This window comes from Helianthus annuus, chromosome 4 (genome assembly GCF_002127325.2).
Source record: "Helianthus annuus cultivar XRQ/B chromosome 4, HanXRQr2.0-SUNRISE, whole genome shotgun sequence".
NCBI lineage: Eukaryota > Viridiplantae > Streptophyta > Magnoliopsida > Asterales > Asteraceae > Helianthus > Helianthus annuus.
The window spans coordinates 183,466,975-183,485,000 of NC_035436.2; the positions used below are offsets into that span (position 1 = coordinate 183,466,975).

The 18,026-nt window shown below is 36.7% G+C and overlaps 1 protein-coding gene across 1 annotated transcript; it reads right to left on the reverse strand.

The window, feature by feature from the left end:
* Positions 1–200: 200 nt before the first annotated feature.
* Positions 201–2,597, reverse strand: LOC110935072 (nuclear transcription factor Y subunit B-1). The gene is made up of 2 exons (XM_022177669.2): positions 2,510–2,597; positions 201–853 (listed from the first exon to the last, which is right to left on the reverse strand). Exons 1-2 carry the CDS (start codon positions 2,565–2,567, stop codon positions 366–368), a joined length of 546 nt encoding a protein of 181 aa, XP_022033361.1. The 5' UTR covers positions 2,568–2,597; the 3' UTR covers positions 201–365.
* Positions 2,598–18,026: the final 15,429 nt, after the last annotated feature.

Here is an 18,026-nt window from a genome sequence, read left to right on the forward strand (position 1 = left end):
GGTAATATGTTTAGAAATAAAAAAAAAAAACCCTTACTCGGTTTATTCCGTCCAAACCGAAAAACCAAACAAAATCGATTCAGTTTTCTGTTACGACCGAAAAAACCTTAGAACTGAATAAATAAAACCGAGTAAACCAAAAAACCAGACCAATAAACAACACTAATTCATCTCACATCCAAATTTCAAACACCCCTTAGCATAGTATTATATATGATGGTATCCAAAGTCAAACACACAAACACCCTATGGCATAGTATTATATAGCCTCCATGACAGAAAAAAAAAAAAAAAAGAAAAAAAAGAAACAAACATGAAACATGACCATCATATCATATAGCCACTATGCCATATATGATCAAGCCCTACTCTTTACACTGAGCATATGGCTTGAACCCAGCAACAGGCCCAGAAGGACCAGCAGCATTTGATGACTCACCATTCATTAGTCCAGCAGGGCCAAAGAGATGATGATGACTCATATGATAACCATCACCCATGCCAACCGGCCTGGCTTGTGGCTCAGCTGCCCTCATGGGCCCACGTTCTCCACCATCGGTCTCCCTGTAGCGATGGAGGTACAGGGTCAAGGGCTCGAGGTAGTCCTCGAACCCGAGCTTGCTCATTGCCCAAAGAATGTCTTCAGCGGTTATAGTCTTCCTTTGCTCACGTTGGCACCTGTCATTAGCTTCGCTAGTCACGAAGCTGATGAACTCGGAAACACATTCTTGGACTGTCTCTTTGGAATCATCAGAGATCTTGGCATTGCGAGGGAGGATGTTTCGCATGATACGAATCACGTTTGCTATCGGCATCAACCGGTCTTGTTCTCGAACAATGCATTCGTTGTTGCCTAGGCCAATAATAAAAGTTAGTCGTCGCGAAAATGATCATAATGCCTAAAGAAGATGACCAAAAGTACTTAGAGAGGGAGAGACGGTTACAAAATCGTTTATGTATCATATTCACAACTATTGTTGTACCATTCTTACTGTTCTTGTATATTTAAGTTGTAAGTATTTATAGAATAACTTACCACAAAATAACTAATTTTTTTTTATAATATAAGGTTTTAAGTTGTACAACTTTTTATATTTGTTTTTTTTTTTCAAGTAAGTAATTTGTACAAATTTTTTTATATGATTTTCTCAAGTAAGTAAAAAATATAATTAAATATTTACTTTTATCGAGACACTAAAAATTAAAAAGGACATAAATATATACTAAATGCACTTCCAACCCCAAAAAGCTAGTTGTCACGTATGTTTATTATTTAATAAATTGACTTAAAATTATCAATAGAATAATGAGAATAAAGAGGTGTGTGGGGTCAAAAAGAGAGCATGCATGCCACTTGTTTCATCTATTTGTCTATCCTCCTCCCAATCAGAATAATAACATGGAAAACATTTTCATTCAAAACACTTTTTTAATTTATGAAAAAAAAGTGGAACACCTGCAAATATAAATATTTATATACAAACAACATTTTAGACAACAATTTGTATATCATAAACATATATTTTTATAATTTAATATTTTATCTTCATAAAAATAAAAAAAATTGATACTTGCTTTCTTTCAAAAATCCAAATTCATTGACGCCATTATGCCGATCCGATAAAGAAATACAAATCTAGGTAATTGAACTAAAATTGGTACATTTCTTGAAATATTCCTTTAAAATTCCAAATTCGTCGACATAGTTATGCCAATCGGATTAAAAAAGATACAAATCTAGACAACTGAACTAAAACGAACACGTTTCTTGAAAATTTCTTTCAAAAATCCAAGTTTGTCAAAGTAATTACGCTGATTTGATAAATAGAGATAAAGATCTAGAAAATTAATCTAAATTCATGAATTTTCTTTCAAAAATCCAAGTTCATCAACGCAAATTCGCCGAACTGATGGAGATACAAATCTAGACGTTTGAACTGAAAATAGGGACGTTTTTTGAAAATTTATTTCGAAAATCCAAATCTGTCGACGCAATTGCGCCGATCTAACCAAAAAATACCAATCGGGAAATTTGAACTAAAACGAGTACGTTTCTTGAAATTTGTCTCGAAAAATTCAAGCCAATCGACGTAATTACGCCGATCTGATAAAGAGAGATACAAATTTGGACAATTGAATTTTAAGGGTACATTTTGTGAAATGAATTATACAAATAAAAAAAATGATATTTCCTTCTTTCTTTCAACAATTTTTTCGATGTTATCTATGCCGATCTGATATAAAGAAATTCAAATCACTACAATTGAATTAAAACGAGTAATTTTCTAGCAATTCAATTGAAATCAATCGATTACAACTTAGGAGGTACTCTAGAAGTAGAAGTTACATTCGATTTGAATTCATATCCAACTATGAAAAAACGCGAACCTTTACATTAAGAGTTAAAAAAAATTCTAAATTAACACAAAATAATAACAATTAATAACTTCAATGCAACATATATAAAGATTCAACTATGGAAATGGTTTAATTAAAGACTTTAGAATACCGGGTGTTGGTTGGGGAGGGGGTCCCTGGGGGCCATGGAAACCTTGGGCATTCTCCATTTTCTCAACTTTCCCTAATTTCAATTTGGGTATGGTTTATGAGTTGGAAAATAAACAAGGTTGATGACATATAAATGTGAGAGCGTGTTGATTTGGGGAAATGTGGACAATTATATTGCTGGCACGTGGCATAGAGGACGCGGTGAACAACAACTGACTAACACCCCAATCACACTTCTTGTTTTTGTTAACGACAAATTTCTTTACTCCTGTCGTCTATAAGACTTGAGCCGAATACCTTCCTTTCCCAAGGTGTTTAAGGCATTGTCTTTATTAATGGACCACCACCCCATTGATCCAATCACACTTCTATTTGGCTTATTTGTGTCAATCTAATTTCCACTAGATTTTAGTTAGTTTTTTAATGTAAAATTAATCTACCCTTAATAATCTTTTTAACGGCAAATTTGAGTCACTGACGGACCACTGTAGTATCGTCGTGCCACTAGCAGAACCACTTGATCATATCTATTTCCACTATGCATAATGCATATACACCAACTAGCAGAACCACTTGATCATATCTATCTCCACTAGGCATAATGCATATATACCAATTCAGAAGGAAACCAATAAATATGGGAAAAACCCTCCTTTGTGGGAATCGAACTCAGTACCTATTGGTTTCAAAGTCATATCCCACCCCGAAGGTGCTAGTAGGCTATAAAGCCATGGGCATCTACCCTAAATAACTAATCTACTCCTAAATACTTTAATACCAGTCTTTTTTAGTAATTGAACCCTTCATCTTTGAATAAATGGGAAACACTTTACTACCACACCATGCCTCTTAAAGTCGGGTGTGGGAATGGGTAACCTATATGATGGGTTTCGGTAGTCTCAGTTTCATGCCCGATAATAAAATTTAGGTTCTACACTTGGTTTTATATTTGTCGGGTACTCATTACATAGTACCAGTTGGGTACATGGGTATCGGATATACCCATTTATGTTCTTATGCAGTTTAAAGTACCCGTTGAGATGCTAATAATCCGAAACCCAATTGCAATATTAAATATACAACTATGCATGTAAAAATCTTATAAATTTAATAACTACAAGTTTCCAACGACATTAACAACTGTTTAGCATATTTTTAACATCTGTAATACATTAATATAATCGGCTAAACTGATTTTGTGTAGGCGGGCAAAAAAAACCTACTAATATTTCTAAAACTAATTTCATGTCTAGTCTCGTATCCAAATACTTGTATCAAATGTTTTGTTTTTCAAAATTTTCGGTCAAGTTCGTATCTTTGCCATCTCTATCCTTTGTTTCATTTTTTTTCGTTTACTAGATTTGTCACAACAAAAATAGAAGTCATTAAGGGGTTGTTTGACAACTTTTGAATGGTAAATGTTGAACTAGTAAGAGGTTTGAACCATTAAGTGCTGAACCAATAAGAGGTCTAAACCATTAAGAATTAATATAATGCTTAACCGTTCAGAGGTAAATGCTTGACCAATTCAGATAAGATGCATATGTCTGAATCATTCAGACATTTGCTCACAAAACATACAGTTTGAACCATTAATTGTTGAACCAATAAGAGGTCTAAACAATCAAAAGCCGCATTAAGAGCTAAACAAACAACCCCTAACAAATATTTGTCAACAAACCTTAAGCTCTCGTCAATTTATACGTCCTGATGAGACATGGCCAGTGCTTTAACAGCTAGGCACTTTTTCAGATTAGAGATGTGGAATTCCACTCAGTTCATCTGGCAACTTAAGTTTATAAGCCACGGAGCCGACCCATTCGATTATCTCGATTGGTCCAATATATCTTGGGCTCAAGTTGTCCTTCTTTCCAAATCTCATTACGCCTTTCCAAGGCGAGAGTTTGAGCATCACTTTATCTCCGATTTGGAATTTAAGAGGCTTCCGCCTTTTATCAACAAAACTCTTCTGCCTATCACGGGCAGTCTCGAGTCTATCTCTGATTTGTATGATCTTATTAGTGGTCTCCATGTCGCAACCCCCGACCCCTGCCCCGGGAGGCGGGCGACCGCCAGCTACTCAGAGCCGGTGGTATCGGTGTTTATTAATTTTGGCTGCGGAAATTTCATCAGGACCGTAGTTAGGAAATAGTTTATCAGAGTAAAACACCACATTTTTATAATTAATAATTACATGGGAAATTCCCAAGTTTCCATTACAAACATGTTTATAGGGATAAACCCTAATTTATTGAAAGGAAACTTCTTCTTTAGGTAACTTTTATAGCCACTTTTCCAAGCCTTTAGTGCTCTCCAGCTGGCTTCTATTTGGCTTTCACATTTTGTTACCTGAAACGCGTTTAAAAACAATTTATTAGCAAGAAATACTGGATAGTGAATCCCAGTTTAATCAAAACAAGTTTTATCATTTTACAGTATTGAGGGCAATACAACAATTACAGTTGTTTATATCTACTTTAATTACCACCCACGGTACTGCCAATCCTGACTTGTGGTAATGTTACTATTCATAGTGTAGTAACAAATTTTGTATACAAAACGCAAACATACCGACGATAATTGTAGAATTACAAATACTCAATCACTGTTAATTATAATGTAAAAAGAATTGAGGTTTTGTAAAAACATTTTGTGAAAAGAGGAATTACTCACATTGCTAATTTAGGTATTTTCTTTTGACTTCCTGGTTATAATCTATTAAATTAAACAATGCACACGTGTTAGTATAATAACCCAAATTTATATTAGCTATACCCTCCCCGAGACAGAACTCCAACGACTGAGTCAGGCAGAACCATGACATGCGTTACGGAGCACTAGATCAATTGGGCAGCATATCTAATACGTAACCGGGGGTTATGATACTTACATCGAGGCAGAGCTTTGCTATTTTAATGGGTATTATACCCGAGTATTATAATTGCTATCAGATATTGCGAGAGAGATTGAAATTTTGAACGATTTGAGACTGAAGCCGATGGCCTCTATTTATAGGGCCTGATCTTGACTATCTCGCGCCCCACGAGAACTGAAGACAAAGCCTTCGCGGCCCGCGAGAGCCTCTAGGGTAGGCCCTAGGGTTGCTGAATCAACGGCTAGCTTCGACACGATACGGACACGTGGCGGCCTAGGGTTGCGCCTGATGGCCAAGCTGTCGCGCCCCGCGACAGCCTTACTTGACATTGTCGCGCCCCGCGAGCGCATTAAAATATTGTTTTTTTATTTTTGTAAAAATTAAGGTATTTGGGGCCCACTTTTCGTATACGGGGTGTATTTTAAGGTGTAAAGGGGTGTTATAAGACTTTTTAGGAGAGTTGTTATACTCCAAGACTATCTCAGGTCCAAAGAGCTAGCTTTCGCCAATTTCAGCCCAACAAACGGGCGTTCTACACTTCTCCCATATAAAGCCTCAAAATGTGCGACTTTTATACCAGCGTGATAACTGTTATTGTAGGAGAATTCCATCAGGGGTAGATGCTCATCCCAACTACCACCCAGGTCAATTGTGCATGCGCGTAGCATGTCTTCCAAAGTTGATTGTACGCTCATTCTATCCATTAGTCTGGGGTGTAAGTCGTACTGAAGTTTATGCGTGTGCCTAGTGTTTGCTGGAAACTTTTCCAAAAGTGAGAAGTGTATCTAGTATCTCTATCTGATAGTATAGACAACGGTACTCCATGAAGAGATAAAATGTTGTCGGCATACAACTTTGCCAGCTTGTCATAATTGTAAGTTTCCTTCATCAGCAAGAAGTGCTCTAACTTAGTCAGTCTGTCGACTATGACCCATATTGTGTCATTGCCACAGCTGGTCTTAGGTAACTTGGTGATCAGATCCATTGTTACCATCTCCCATTTCCAAGTGGGGATTTCAGTTGTTGCAGCAGACCAGACGGTCTCTGATGTTCGGCTTTAACTTGCGAACATGTTAGAAATTTGGCTACATGGGTGGCTATGGACTTCTTCATGCCCACCCACCAAAAGTTTTTTTTCAAGTACTGGTACATCTTATTTCCATCGGGATGTACCGCATATTTCGATTATGTGATTCTTCAACAATTAACTCTTTGAGTGCTCCATAGATGGGAATCCAGTTTCTATCATTTAGTTTTAGGATTCCATCCTTCCCAGGTGCTAACTGTTCTACAATTCTACCTAATCCTTCAGTAGGGTCATTTGCCTCTAACAAGGCTTGCTTCTGAGCATTCAAAAACTTTTCATTCAAGCTAGTTCGTTGCTCAATGCTTTTGGCATTAACCCTAATTAGTTTAATCCTGTCTTTACAACTTAATGTGTCGGCAATGACATTTACCTTATTGGGATGGTAACCAATCTCGCATTGGTAATGGTTTAAAGTTTTTATCCAACGGCGTTGTCACATGTTAAGATCTTTTTGGTTGAATAATGTTGGAGGCTTTTATGGTCCGTGTATATAATACACTTTATGCTATATAACTAATGCCCCAAAGTTTCAATGCAAACACAACTGCACCCAGTTCCAAGTCATGGGTGGTGTAATTATTCTCATGTATTTTAAGTTTTCATGATACATAGGTTGCCTCTTTGCATAAGCACACAACCTATTCCTATGTGCGAAGCATCACAGTACACGACAAAGTCTCCAATTCCTTCAGGTAGTGTCAAGACAGAAACATTGCTCAATTTCTGCTTTAGAATCTCGAAGGATTCTTTCTGTTTAGGACCCAATTCAAACTTCACATTCTTGCGGGTCAACTCAGTCAAAGGAGTGGCAATTCGAGAAAAGTTCTCAATGAACCTTCTATAATAGTCAGCCAATCCTAAGAAACTGCGGATTTCGGAAGGGGTTTTGGGTGCTTCCCAATTCATGATAGCTTCAATCTTAGCGGGATCTACTTAGATACCACGCTTGCTAATCATGTGTCCTAAGAATTAGACTTCACAGAGCCAAAACTGATATTTGGAGAATTTAGCAAAAAGTTTCTCCTTTTATAATAAACTGAGTATACATCGAAGATGTTTCTCATGGTATTCCTTGCTGCGTGAGTAGATTAATATTTCGTTTATGAAGACAATGAGAAACTTATCTAGGTACGGCTTGTAGACTCGAATCATGAGATCCATGAATGCTGCAAGTGCATTTGTGAGCCCAAAAGGCATCACAAGGAACTCACAGTGACCGTATCCAGTTCTTAGCACAGGCTTCGTAACATCTTCACTTTGGACCTTTTATTACTGATAACCAGATCTTAGGTCGATCTTCGAAAAAGGAGCTAGCACCTTGTAGTTGATCGTACAAGTCATCGATCCTTGGTAAAGGATAACAATTCTTGATTGTGATCTTGTTTAGTTCGCGGTAGTCAATGCACATCCGCATTGAACTGTCCTTCTTCTTAACAAAGAGAATAAGAGCTCCCCAGGATGAGAAACTCGGCTGAATAAAGTCTTTTTCTAGTAGCTCTTCAAGTTGTGCATTCAGCTCCTTCATCTCAGTGGGCGCCAAACGGTACAGAGCCCTGGTTATGGGAGCCGATCCTGGCAAAATGTCGATTATGAATTTGACTTGCCTATCTAGAGGTAGACCGGGTAAGTCTTCTTGAAAAACATTAGGGTATTCCGAGATGATTGGAATATCTTCAACCTTCGGCTTTGGTTCATCAATAGTCACTTGTGCCATCTAAATGACACATCCTCTTTTCAAGCACTAGGATGCTTTAAGCAGAGATGTTTTTTCGGGCAATCCATAATGTTAATCTCCATGAATGATGAGTATGTCACCAGATGGGTATTTAATTTCAATAAGTTTCTTATCGCAGGAAATGCGGTCTTGGTTATGGGCTAACCAATCCATGCCGAAAACTATGTCGAATCCCGCAAGATTCATAAGTAAAAAGTTAACATGGATAGATTGATTCTTGATGGATATAATGCATCCAACAAGGATCGCGGAAGCTATTTCTATGTTACCATCAGCCATTTCGACCTCATAAGTAATGTCTAGTGCTCTTAAGGGCAGGTTTAAAAGTTTGCTAAACTTATGATCAAGAAAGCTCTTATCAGCTCCAGAACCAAACAAGACTCTAGCAAACATATCATTTACGAGAAACTTACCCATAATGACGTTTGCATCTTTAATCGCTTGCTTTGCAGTCAATTAAAAGGCTCGGGCATTGCCTCTCTTGGCATCAGTAGCTTTGCTCTTCCCATGAGTTGCCCACTTTGGGCAGTGGGTCTTTATGTGCCCTTTCTTGCCACACCTATAACATGTGGCGTTCTGTAGATCATTGTATTCATGGGATTTGTGGTCCATCTGCTTATAGATGCACAACCTTTGGGTTGCTCACTACGACATTTCCCAAAATTCTGTTTCCTGCAAGTTTTATACTCAGGTTTTGCCTCATTGGGTTTTGACTGGTGATGACACGAACTAGTCTTGCCCTTTTGAAAGTCTCTACTATGGGTGTCATCATGTTTTCGCTTGTGATCACCCTCGGCCTTGGCCGCTCTGACTCTTATCTCGTCTTTAGTGAGAGATAAGGCAAGATCTATAGCGGATCTGAATGTAGCATGTTGGGAGGATTTAACCATCCCTTACATTTCCAGAGTGTAACACCCCAAAAACGGGTTTGGTAATCAAACCACGTTAATATTATTGACGGGTAAAATACCGTTAGTGGTGAAAATTAACCCGGTAAATATTAGGATTTAAATAAATAAACCTGATTATTAATTAAAAGGAGGATAAATACTTTGAGAAAACAAAGTATATAAAAGGCCCGAGTTAACGGGACTTAAAATAAAACGGGTTATAACTTCCCGAACCCATTAAGATAACTAGGAATAATTAACCTAGTTAGTAATATGTGATTAAGTGATAAATAGTGAGTTATAGCTTTATTTGATCAAAATAAAACATGGGGACTATTATGGCAAAATGGGCAAACTTTTTTAAATAAAAACAAGAAATAAAACACAACACACACACTAAGTGTGTGTGTGTGTGCGCGTTCGACCAGGAAGGGGAAAAAACAAGGGTTTCACCCTTGTTCAAGCTAAAAACCCACATTTGAGGATCAATTCAAGACCAAATCGAAGCATAAACGCATATAAACGATCACCTAGTCATGGGGATCATAAGGTATGTCATAAAACCTAGATTGGTTAAAGTTGAATTTTTGAGACAAGTAGGTTACTTGCGAATAGATTGTTGGATTATGATCCAAAGTTGAAATTGAATGTTTATGTATGTTTAATTTCGCTAGTTATGATGAAATTCTGAAGAACTTGGTGTAATGTTACTTGTAAGTGATTAATAAGTAAACTAGGAAGTGGGTTTTATTAAAGATATTAATGATAATAATATTATTGTAAAATAATTGTAATTGTTCTAGTCAAATGTATTTGTAGAATTGGTTATGACAGTTAATGACAAATCAATTGTAGGAGAGCATTGCTCCTTTCCTTTGTAATCGTCTGTTGTACTTTGGCTATTTATGCCTCCAATATTGTAGTTCAATGTGAACAATTTTCCTTCAACTTTATCAAACATTCTCATGGTATCCAGAGCCTTTCATCTCAAACGAGAATAGATCCCAACTGTTTTTTTTTCCGATCAAAACTCTTTCTAATCACCTTCATGGCACCAATCACCATCGTTCAACTCACTGCCTCCATTCATTTTAAAATTCCCCTCACCAATGAAAATTTTCCAGTATGGCGTAAGCATGTCTACTCAACACTTATCGGCCTCGATCTTCTTCACTTCATCACCGGAACAAAAAAAAAAAGCTCCGACGGAATTCCTCGATGCTGAACGCACCAAACCAAATCAGGATTACTATTCTTGGTTTCGCCAAGATCAAATCATCCTGGCGGCTCTCCTAGGCAGCTGCACACCCACCATTCAACCAATGATTGCATTTGCTGACACCGCTCGAGACGCTTGGGACAGATTGGTAACCAGTTTTGTGAATCTATCTCGCTCTCGTGTTATATCTCTAAAATCAAAACTTGCATCGAACCCCAAAGGTACTCGAACCGTCACCGAATATCTACGTGACATGAAGTTAATAGCTGACGAACTCGCCCTAGTTCAAAACCCGGTGAAAGACGAAGATCTTATGGTTCACATCCTTTGCCAATTGGGTGATGAATTCAAGAATGTTACACAATCTCTTTGACTACTGGACTCCAAACTTACCTTTCCAGAATTATTTGAAAAATTTGTTGACTTTGAAAGAGAGCTTCATCAAACCACTATTGCTTCCCCACTTATGGCTACAGTCAACTTTACACAAAGACACGCACGAATCGGTTCCAGATCTGCCAATGACCATCGCAACATACAAAGCAACTCCAACACCAGATCATTCCGCAATCACTGGTCCAATGGTTCGAACCCAAATAGCGGTAACCGTGATATTCGTCAACATATCTACTGTCAATTCTGTAATTTTGCAGGGCATGAAACAAAGGAGTGTAGGAAACTCGCACGTTTTCTCCGAGAAAACCATGTCACTACAGGAAACTCTGTGGCCCAAAACAAAGCTTCACCAACTGCTAATGTCGCAATATCCTCCTATATGTTTGACACCGGAGCTAATAATCATGTCGATCCGGATCGTAGATCCTTTCACACCGTATCTGAGTATGGCGGACCGGATGAAATTGTCCTTGAATGGTAACACTCTATCCATAACTCATATCGGCCAAACGCACCTCCATATGTCGAATGGTTCTCTTACCTTAAAAGACGTTTTGTGTGTTCCTCAACTAAAAAATAAACTAATTTCTATTGCAAAATTGTGTAAGACTAACCATGTTTCTGTGGAATTTTTTCCCACCCATTTTTTTGTCAAGGATCTTCGAACGGGGGCACGTCTAATGCGGTGCGAGAATACCTTGACATCTACTATGCAAACCTTCCTACTTTACCTCAAATAAATGCGGTCTCAACTACATCGCCACTTGATTGGAATCACAAACTCGGGCATCCTTCCATTCGTATTCTCAAGAAAATAACCAAATGTTTAGGTTTACGTTTTAATTTCGTCAATTTTCATTGTAATTCGTGTTTCAATAAAAGTCATAAGGATTTCTTTGGCATGAATTCATTTACTACCCAACAATCCTTACAATTAATCTATTCGGATGTTTGGGGACTGGTAGAAAAATCGATTGACGGTTTCACCTATTATGTAATTTTTGTAGACTATCACACAAAGTACATTTGGCTATATCCGATGAAACATAAATCCGATGTCTCGGTTTTATTTCCTCAATCCAAAGTGCTAGTCGAAATTTTTTTTCAGACGCCTTTACTTTCTTTTTTCATCGATAATGGTGGAGAATATATTGGCCCCACCGCATAACTCCAAACTCAAGGTATTTCTCATTTCACCACCCCCCTCGCATACCCCGGAACAAAACGGTGTTGCCGAAAGACGCCATCGACACATTTTTGAAACCGGTTTATCGCTTCTACACTATGCTAATCTTCCTCTTTCATTTTGGACACATGCGTTTCAAACTGCCATCTACTTAATAAACCGTTTACCCACTCCGATCCTTGAAAAGTCCGTACTCCGCTCTTTTCCAAAAAGACCCCACTTTTCGTATACGGGGTGTATTTTAGGGCGTAAAAGGTGTTATAAGACTTTTTAGGAGAGTTGTTATATGTAGGATCGTTTGCACGACCAAAACGAGTCATTCAGAAGAGATCTCGATCAATACGAAAGGCGGAATCAGACGTATCGACTTTGAATCAGCTTGATATACACATTAACTGTCTTGTTTATTAATTTGAAAGCATTTTACAGGCTAGAGACACTTCAGCAGCACCTCGGCTTCCAGAATTCAAAGTTACAAATGAAAGACCAAGCACAACTATTTATAGGCAAGCCATTTCGTGTGAAATGGTTATCTGCCCATTTCGTACGAAATGGACATGTTCCATTTCATGCGAAATGGACTTTTCCATTTCGTGCGAAATGGCTGTAACCCATATGTTTCTCGCTTTTCTCGATCTTCGTGCCCTGATCTATCATACTAGTTACAAGACTCGATAGAAGACGAAGTCGACAGACATATGCACCAACAGTCTCCCCCTTGGATGTTGACGAAGTCTTCGGTAGGAGTCTTCAGCATGTCGACTCTTCAGTCTTGATCAGTCTTCTTGTTCTTTCCAAAATATTCTCCATTGTACGTATCCTCATCTTTTCTCTTCTTTCATCAGCTTCTACAGCTAATCTCCCCCTTGGATGTTGATCTTATAATCTTTGAATTCTTCAGTATTAGCAGCTTCTATCTTGAGTATTGTTCCAGGATCTGAATCTGGCTCTAACATCATCAGACTCCCCCTATCGATCAGCTGGGATCGCAGTCTGGAATTCACTATCGCCTTAAGATCATATCCTGACTCAAACTCTGCCCAGGCTTTCACAGGATCTGAAACATCCCCTGGCTTTCCGTAGCAACAGGATCAGAAACCTGGCTTTAACCTGCATAATCCTCTACCACTTGTAAGATAAACAATTTTTGACGTTAATAAGCTCTTGAATTTGTAATATTCAAAATTTTGATTCAAATTAATGAATCATTTAAACATTTCAAAATCAAATCTCATTTCAATCAAACTCTCCCAAGCCATTTGTTCATCATGTTTAGCACTTGGAATTTTGAAAATTAGCTATCCAACATCAGTTGTCGAAAATATTATTGGATTTTTCAAAATTTTATGCTAAAAGACAATCTTTTTGGATTTTTGATTTTAATGAAATGCAATAAAGAAATATTTACACACAATATTTTTGTGAGTTTGTGCAAGAGGATCATATCAGTTTTTGAGACATATCACCAACACCGTTGATCTTGATTAAACATTAAATATTAAACAAATTCACTTCTGATTGTCAGTATTGTTGTCCACTTAAACTTCTACACAAGTTTCAATTGCTTCAAGATACGAATTAATGTTTTAAAGACTAACTTACTCATGTGTTCCACCTCAGAATATACTCCTGTATCAAAACTCCCTAGATTCAGTCTTACATGTGAGTATACCAATCTGATATCTGTATTCGGGTTAGTGCGAGACCTTGAGAGCTCAGGTACAAACTACCATTCAATCAAAGAGATGAAGGCTCGACTTTCGGTGTGTTCCCTTTAGGGAATCTTTTCTTCAACTGCTATTGATTCATATCTTTCGATATTTTTCAATTTTTTAGCAGAGGGAGAGCTTTAAGCGCATTAAAGTATTATACGAGGTCTAGGCCATTGCTTTCGCAATATCAGAAGGCCAGGTATAATACCCCAGATATTAAACAGTATAAAGACCTAGTATCTCAGAATCAGGCAATCTCTCAAACAAGATTTCGGGGGTTACCCATATATCCGAGAGATGTTCCCCACGAGATAAGCAAGTTTTGAAATTTAGGTTTATATCTCGAATACAATTTACTAACTGTGTGAAGCCTACTGGCACATCATTAGTGATATTTGTTTAAAATCATTTTAACTTTACATTTCTTTAGCATGTTGTGATAGTCCACTGATGTACTATCATTTCCTCTTTTTCCAACAATACTCATTTTTTATTTTATCATGTTTTTGAATTTTTCAAATTTTCGAATTTTTTTTCTAAAATTTTTACTCCCCCTAAAATCAAAATATGTTTCAATTTTGATTTTCTGGGAAGATTTGAAAAATGAACTGTATAAAAGAAAAATGACAACTATTGTGAATTGCTTCAATTCGCCATCCATTTGGCATAAACAATCAGAACTCCTCCTGACAACAAACTATTTTCCCATAATGGTTTCAAAACACTTAAGTTTGTTTTAATCAAAATGGTTTTTTCGGAAAATTAGTTTGTTTGTCATTACACAAACATGTGGTTTATTTCATCACATTGTTTTCTCAACCACTTGTAGATTCACTTTTCCTTTTCTTTAATCACTTATAAGAAAGTTAAACAAGTACAACTTAATGTCCTTGATTAACCACTTGTGAGTCAAAATATCACAGTTAGCAACCTGTGAATTTCTCAAGAAAGATGCCGATTCCTACTCCCCAATTACCAACCTGGGAGTTCCGGTAAGTCAGGATTTTTTATTTGAAAAGATCCACCCAAGCCTGACGTGCCTTGGGTTTGCCAGCTTTTTGTTTTAAATTTCCGTTTGACAATGATGGAAAGTTTGCATCATCCATTGTCGACAGGGAAGCATCACTTTTCACCTCAATTTGTGGCTCCTCTGATTTTGACGAATCAGATTCATTGCCCGAACGTGGCTCCTTTGACTTTGACGAGTCAAATTCATCGCCAGAAGATGGCTCTTTTGTTTTCGCAGAAACAAATTCATCGCCATCCTTTATTTGAACCCAATCCTTACAAGATTTAGGTTTTCCAAATTTATCAACCTGTGACATGAATGACCTTTCACAGTCTCTTTTATACTCAAAAACTTTGATAAAGGTTTTGTCTGAAAAATTAACTTTCTTTGATTTTTTATCAGTTTGATTAGTTGATTTTTCTTTCTTTATCCTCTCTTTTGTCCTCAGATTTGTATCTGATGAATTCGTTTTGCTTGGCTGACCATTTTTTGTAGAGCAAATCGATTCATCAGAACTTTTATCTGAATCACCAGTTATACCCGAGGACAAAATCTCTTCGAGATACTCTCGTGCTTTCTTCCTTTTCTTTCTCAGTCTATCTTTCTGCCCTTGTGAAAGTTTCACTTTCTGTTCTTTCTCTTTCTGTTCTTTGGGCTTTTCTTCAATTTTGACTGATTTCTTCATCTTTCCATGAGATTCAGCCCTCGATCTTCCCTTTGATCTCATAGGGCAATCTCTGGCAACATGACCTCTGATTTGACAATTATAGCATCTTCTTGTTTCAAAACTCTGACTCTGGCAGTTAACAGCAATGTGTCCTTCAAAACCACATTTGTAACACACCCTGTTATCATACCGTTCACCACTTTCAAACCAAACACTTAGATCGTGACATTGTTTGGCCTTGTGGTAATCCTGACTTCTCCTGTAAGCTTGATTTGACTTTTGAGCACTGTGGTCAAACCTGCACCACTTATTACCAACTTTTTGTGAGTTTTGATTTTCAACTTTTTGTGAATTTTGATTGGATGATCGAACTGATGATCTTTTATTTTTACTTTGAACATTTTTGAAATTTTGATTTTGTTTTTGTTCCACATTCTTCTTAAAAGGTTTTTGCGTTGAGCCTTCACCTTTTTCAGTAGAATGTAAAACAGTTTCTTGAAATTTTTCTTTTAATTTCAAAAATATTTTCTTTTTCTCATCTTCATCATCAGATTCACCATCACAATCCTCAATTATGACTTTGTCATAATTTGTGACATTGTCACTTATTGGAATTTCATTGATCGGTTTTGGACATAAATGATCCAGAAATACTGATGAGGTCACAAAACCTTTCAATTTCTTCTCCAACTCATCAATTTTATTTTTAGCACACTCAACTTCATTTTCAAGTTGAGTGATTTTCTCAAGATGAGAATTTATTGCCTCTTCATTTTCAATTCTATTTTCTTCTAAAACAGATTTTTCATTTTTTAAAATGTTTATTTGATCTTGAAATTCTGTTTCTTTTTCTTTTAAAACTTTATTTTCTAATTTTACCCAAAACACATCTTCATTTTCTAAAATTTTTATTTTATTTTGAAGTTCTTTTTCATTTTCTTTTAAATTTTTGTTTTCCAATGTCAAACTCTCCACATCCTTCAGGAGTTTGACACTATCTGATTCAGATTTATCACATTTTGAGCACACTGGTTCAGAACTTGACTCTTCTTGAATATGCTCTGTCTTGTATGTGCCTGCACAAAAAAGTTTAACAAAATCAAGAGGATTCATTTTTTCATCAATATAACAACCCCTCTTAATATCATATTTCATAACATTTTTTGCTGCAAGACACATATATACCCTTCTTCTCATTTCAAAAATCACATCCAAACTTATTTTTTCAAAATTCTCTTCTGTTTCATTTAACACACCTTTCTTTTTCTTATCATTTTCATATTTGTGTGTTTTAAACTTATTGATCAATTCTCTTGGATAAAATTCTGAAAATCTAGAATCCTTTTTTATTTCAATCAAAAATTCATTCCACTCTGCAGGTAACGCATCTGCAAATTTTGATATCTTTTCATCATTTGACAGTCTTATCTCATACCTTTTTAAATTGTTCATTAAACTTTCAAACCGGTTTTCCAACTCATCCAACGTTTCATCCTTTTTACACAAAAAATATTCAAGTCTATTCACCCAAACCTTCTTATTCCCATTTTCATTACCGTTATACCAAAACCCATCAACCCAATTATTTAAACTTTCAAGACTATCGTTTTCCTTTTCGTCAAACATTTTAATCACACTTCAAACAACCTGATGTGATGTTTACTCAAACCGTACAATCTGTAATACTTTTCAAGCGAAATGAAACTAATTTCAAACGAATTGGAATGATTCCAAACAATCTGACTTGATGCGGAATAGATTCAAACGAAATGGAACCTTTCAAACGAAATGGAATCAGTTCTGTCCAATTTGTTCGAAATGAAAGTATCTTTCACACGAATTGACACTTTGGTGCGAAATGGGCCTTTTCAAACGAAATGGTTCTCTATATGACCATTTCGTGCGAAATGAATGTTTTTTCAAGCGAAATAGATCACAATTCCCAAGTACGAAATGAATAGATGTTTCACACGAAATGAGCTTTTCGTGCGAAATGACACACTGGTTCACACGAAATGGGCTTTTCAAGCGAAATGGGCATACTAAAAATCCATTTCGTGCGAAATGGTAGTTCACTTCGTATGAAATGAATGATGACGTCACACAATCGAACGGGTTTTGACAAAATTGATCAAGCTTTAGGTTGATTTTAGGTCTGATTTCTTCAAGGATTGATTAAAACAGTGTTTTGCTTGTTATTTGAGAAAATCAGTCCATTTTAACCGTGAAATCTTGATTAATTTTGAAAAAGAAGGTGTAGAAGTCAGAATTTTTGGTGTAATCGAGCTGAATCGGTAAGAACTCTTCCTCCTGAGCTCTGATACCACATGTAGGATCATTTGCACGACCAAAACGAGTCGTTCAGAAGAGATCTTGATCAATACGAAAGGCGGAAACAAACGTATCGACTTTGAATCAGCTTGATATACACATTAACTGTCTTGTTTATTGATTTGAAAGCGTTTTACAGGCTAGAGACACTTCGGCAGCACCTCGGCTTCCGGAATTCAAAGTTACAAATGAAAGACCAAGTACAACTATTTATAGGCAACCCATTTCATGCGAAATGGTTATCTGCCCATTTCATACGAAATAGACATGTTCCATTTCGTGCGAAATGGACTTTTCCATTTCGTGCGAAATGGCTGTAACCCATATGTTTCTCGCTTTTCTCGATCTTCGTGCCCTGATCTATCATACTAGTTACAAGACTCGATAGAAGACGAAGTCGACAGACATATG

Excerpts from the sequence above, each read along its gene's own strand:
- LOC110935072 (XM_022177669.2), bottom strand. The coding sequence starts at position 2,567 with ATGGAGAATGCCCAAGGTTTCCATGGCCCCCAGGGACCCCCTCCCCAA. Across the intron at positions 854-2,509 it reads CCCTCCCCAACCAACACCCG|GCAACAACGAATGCATTGTT; the intron begins GTATTCTAAAGT and ends TTATTGGCCTAG.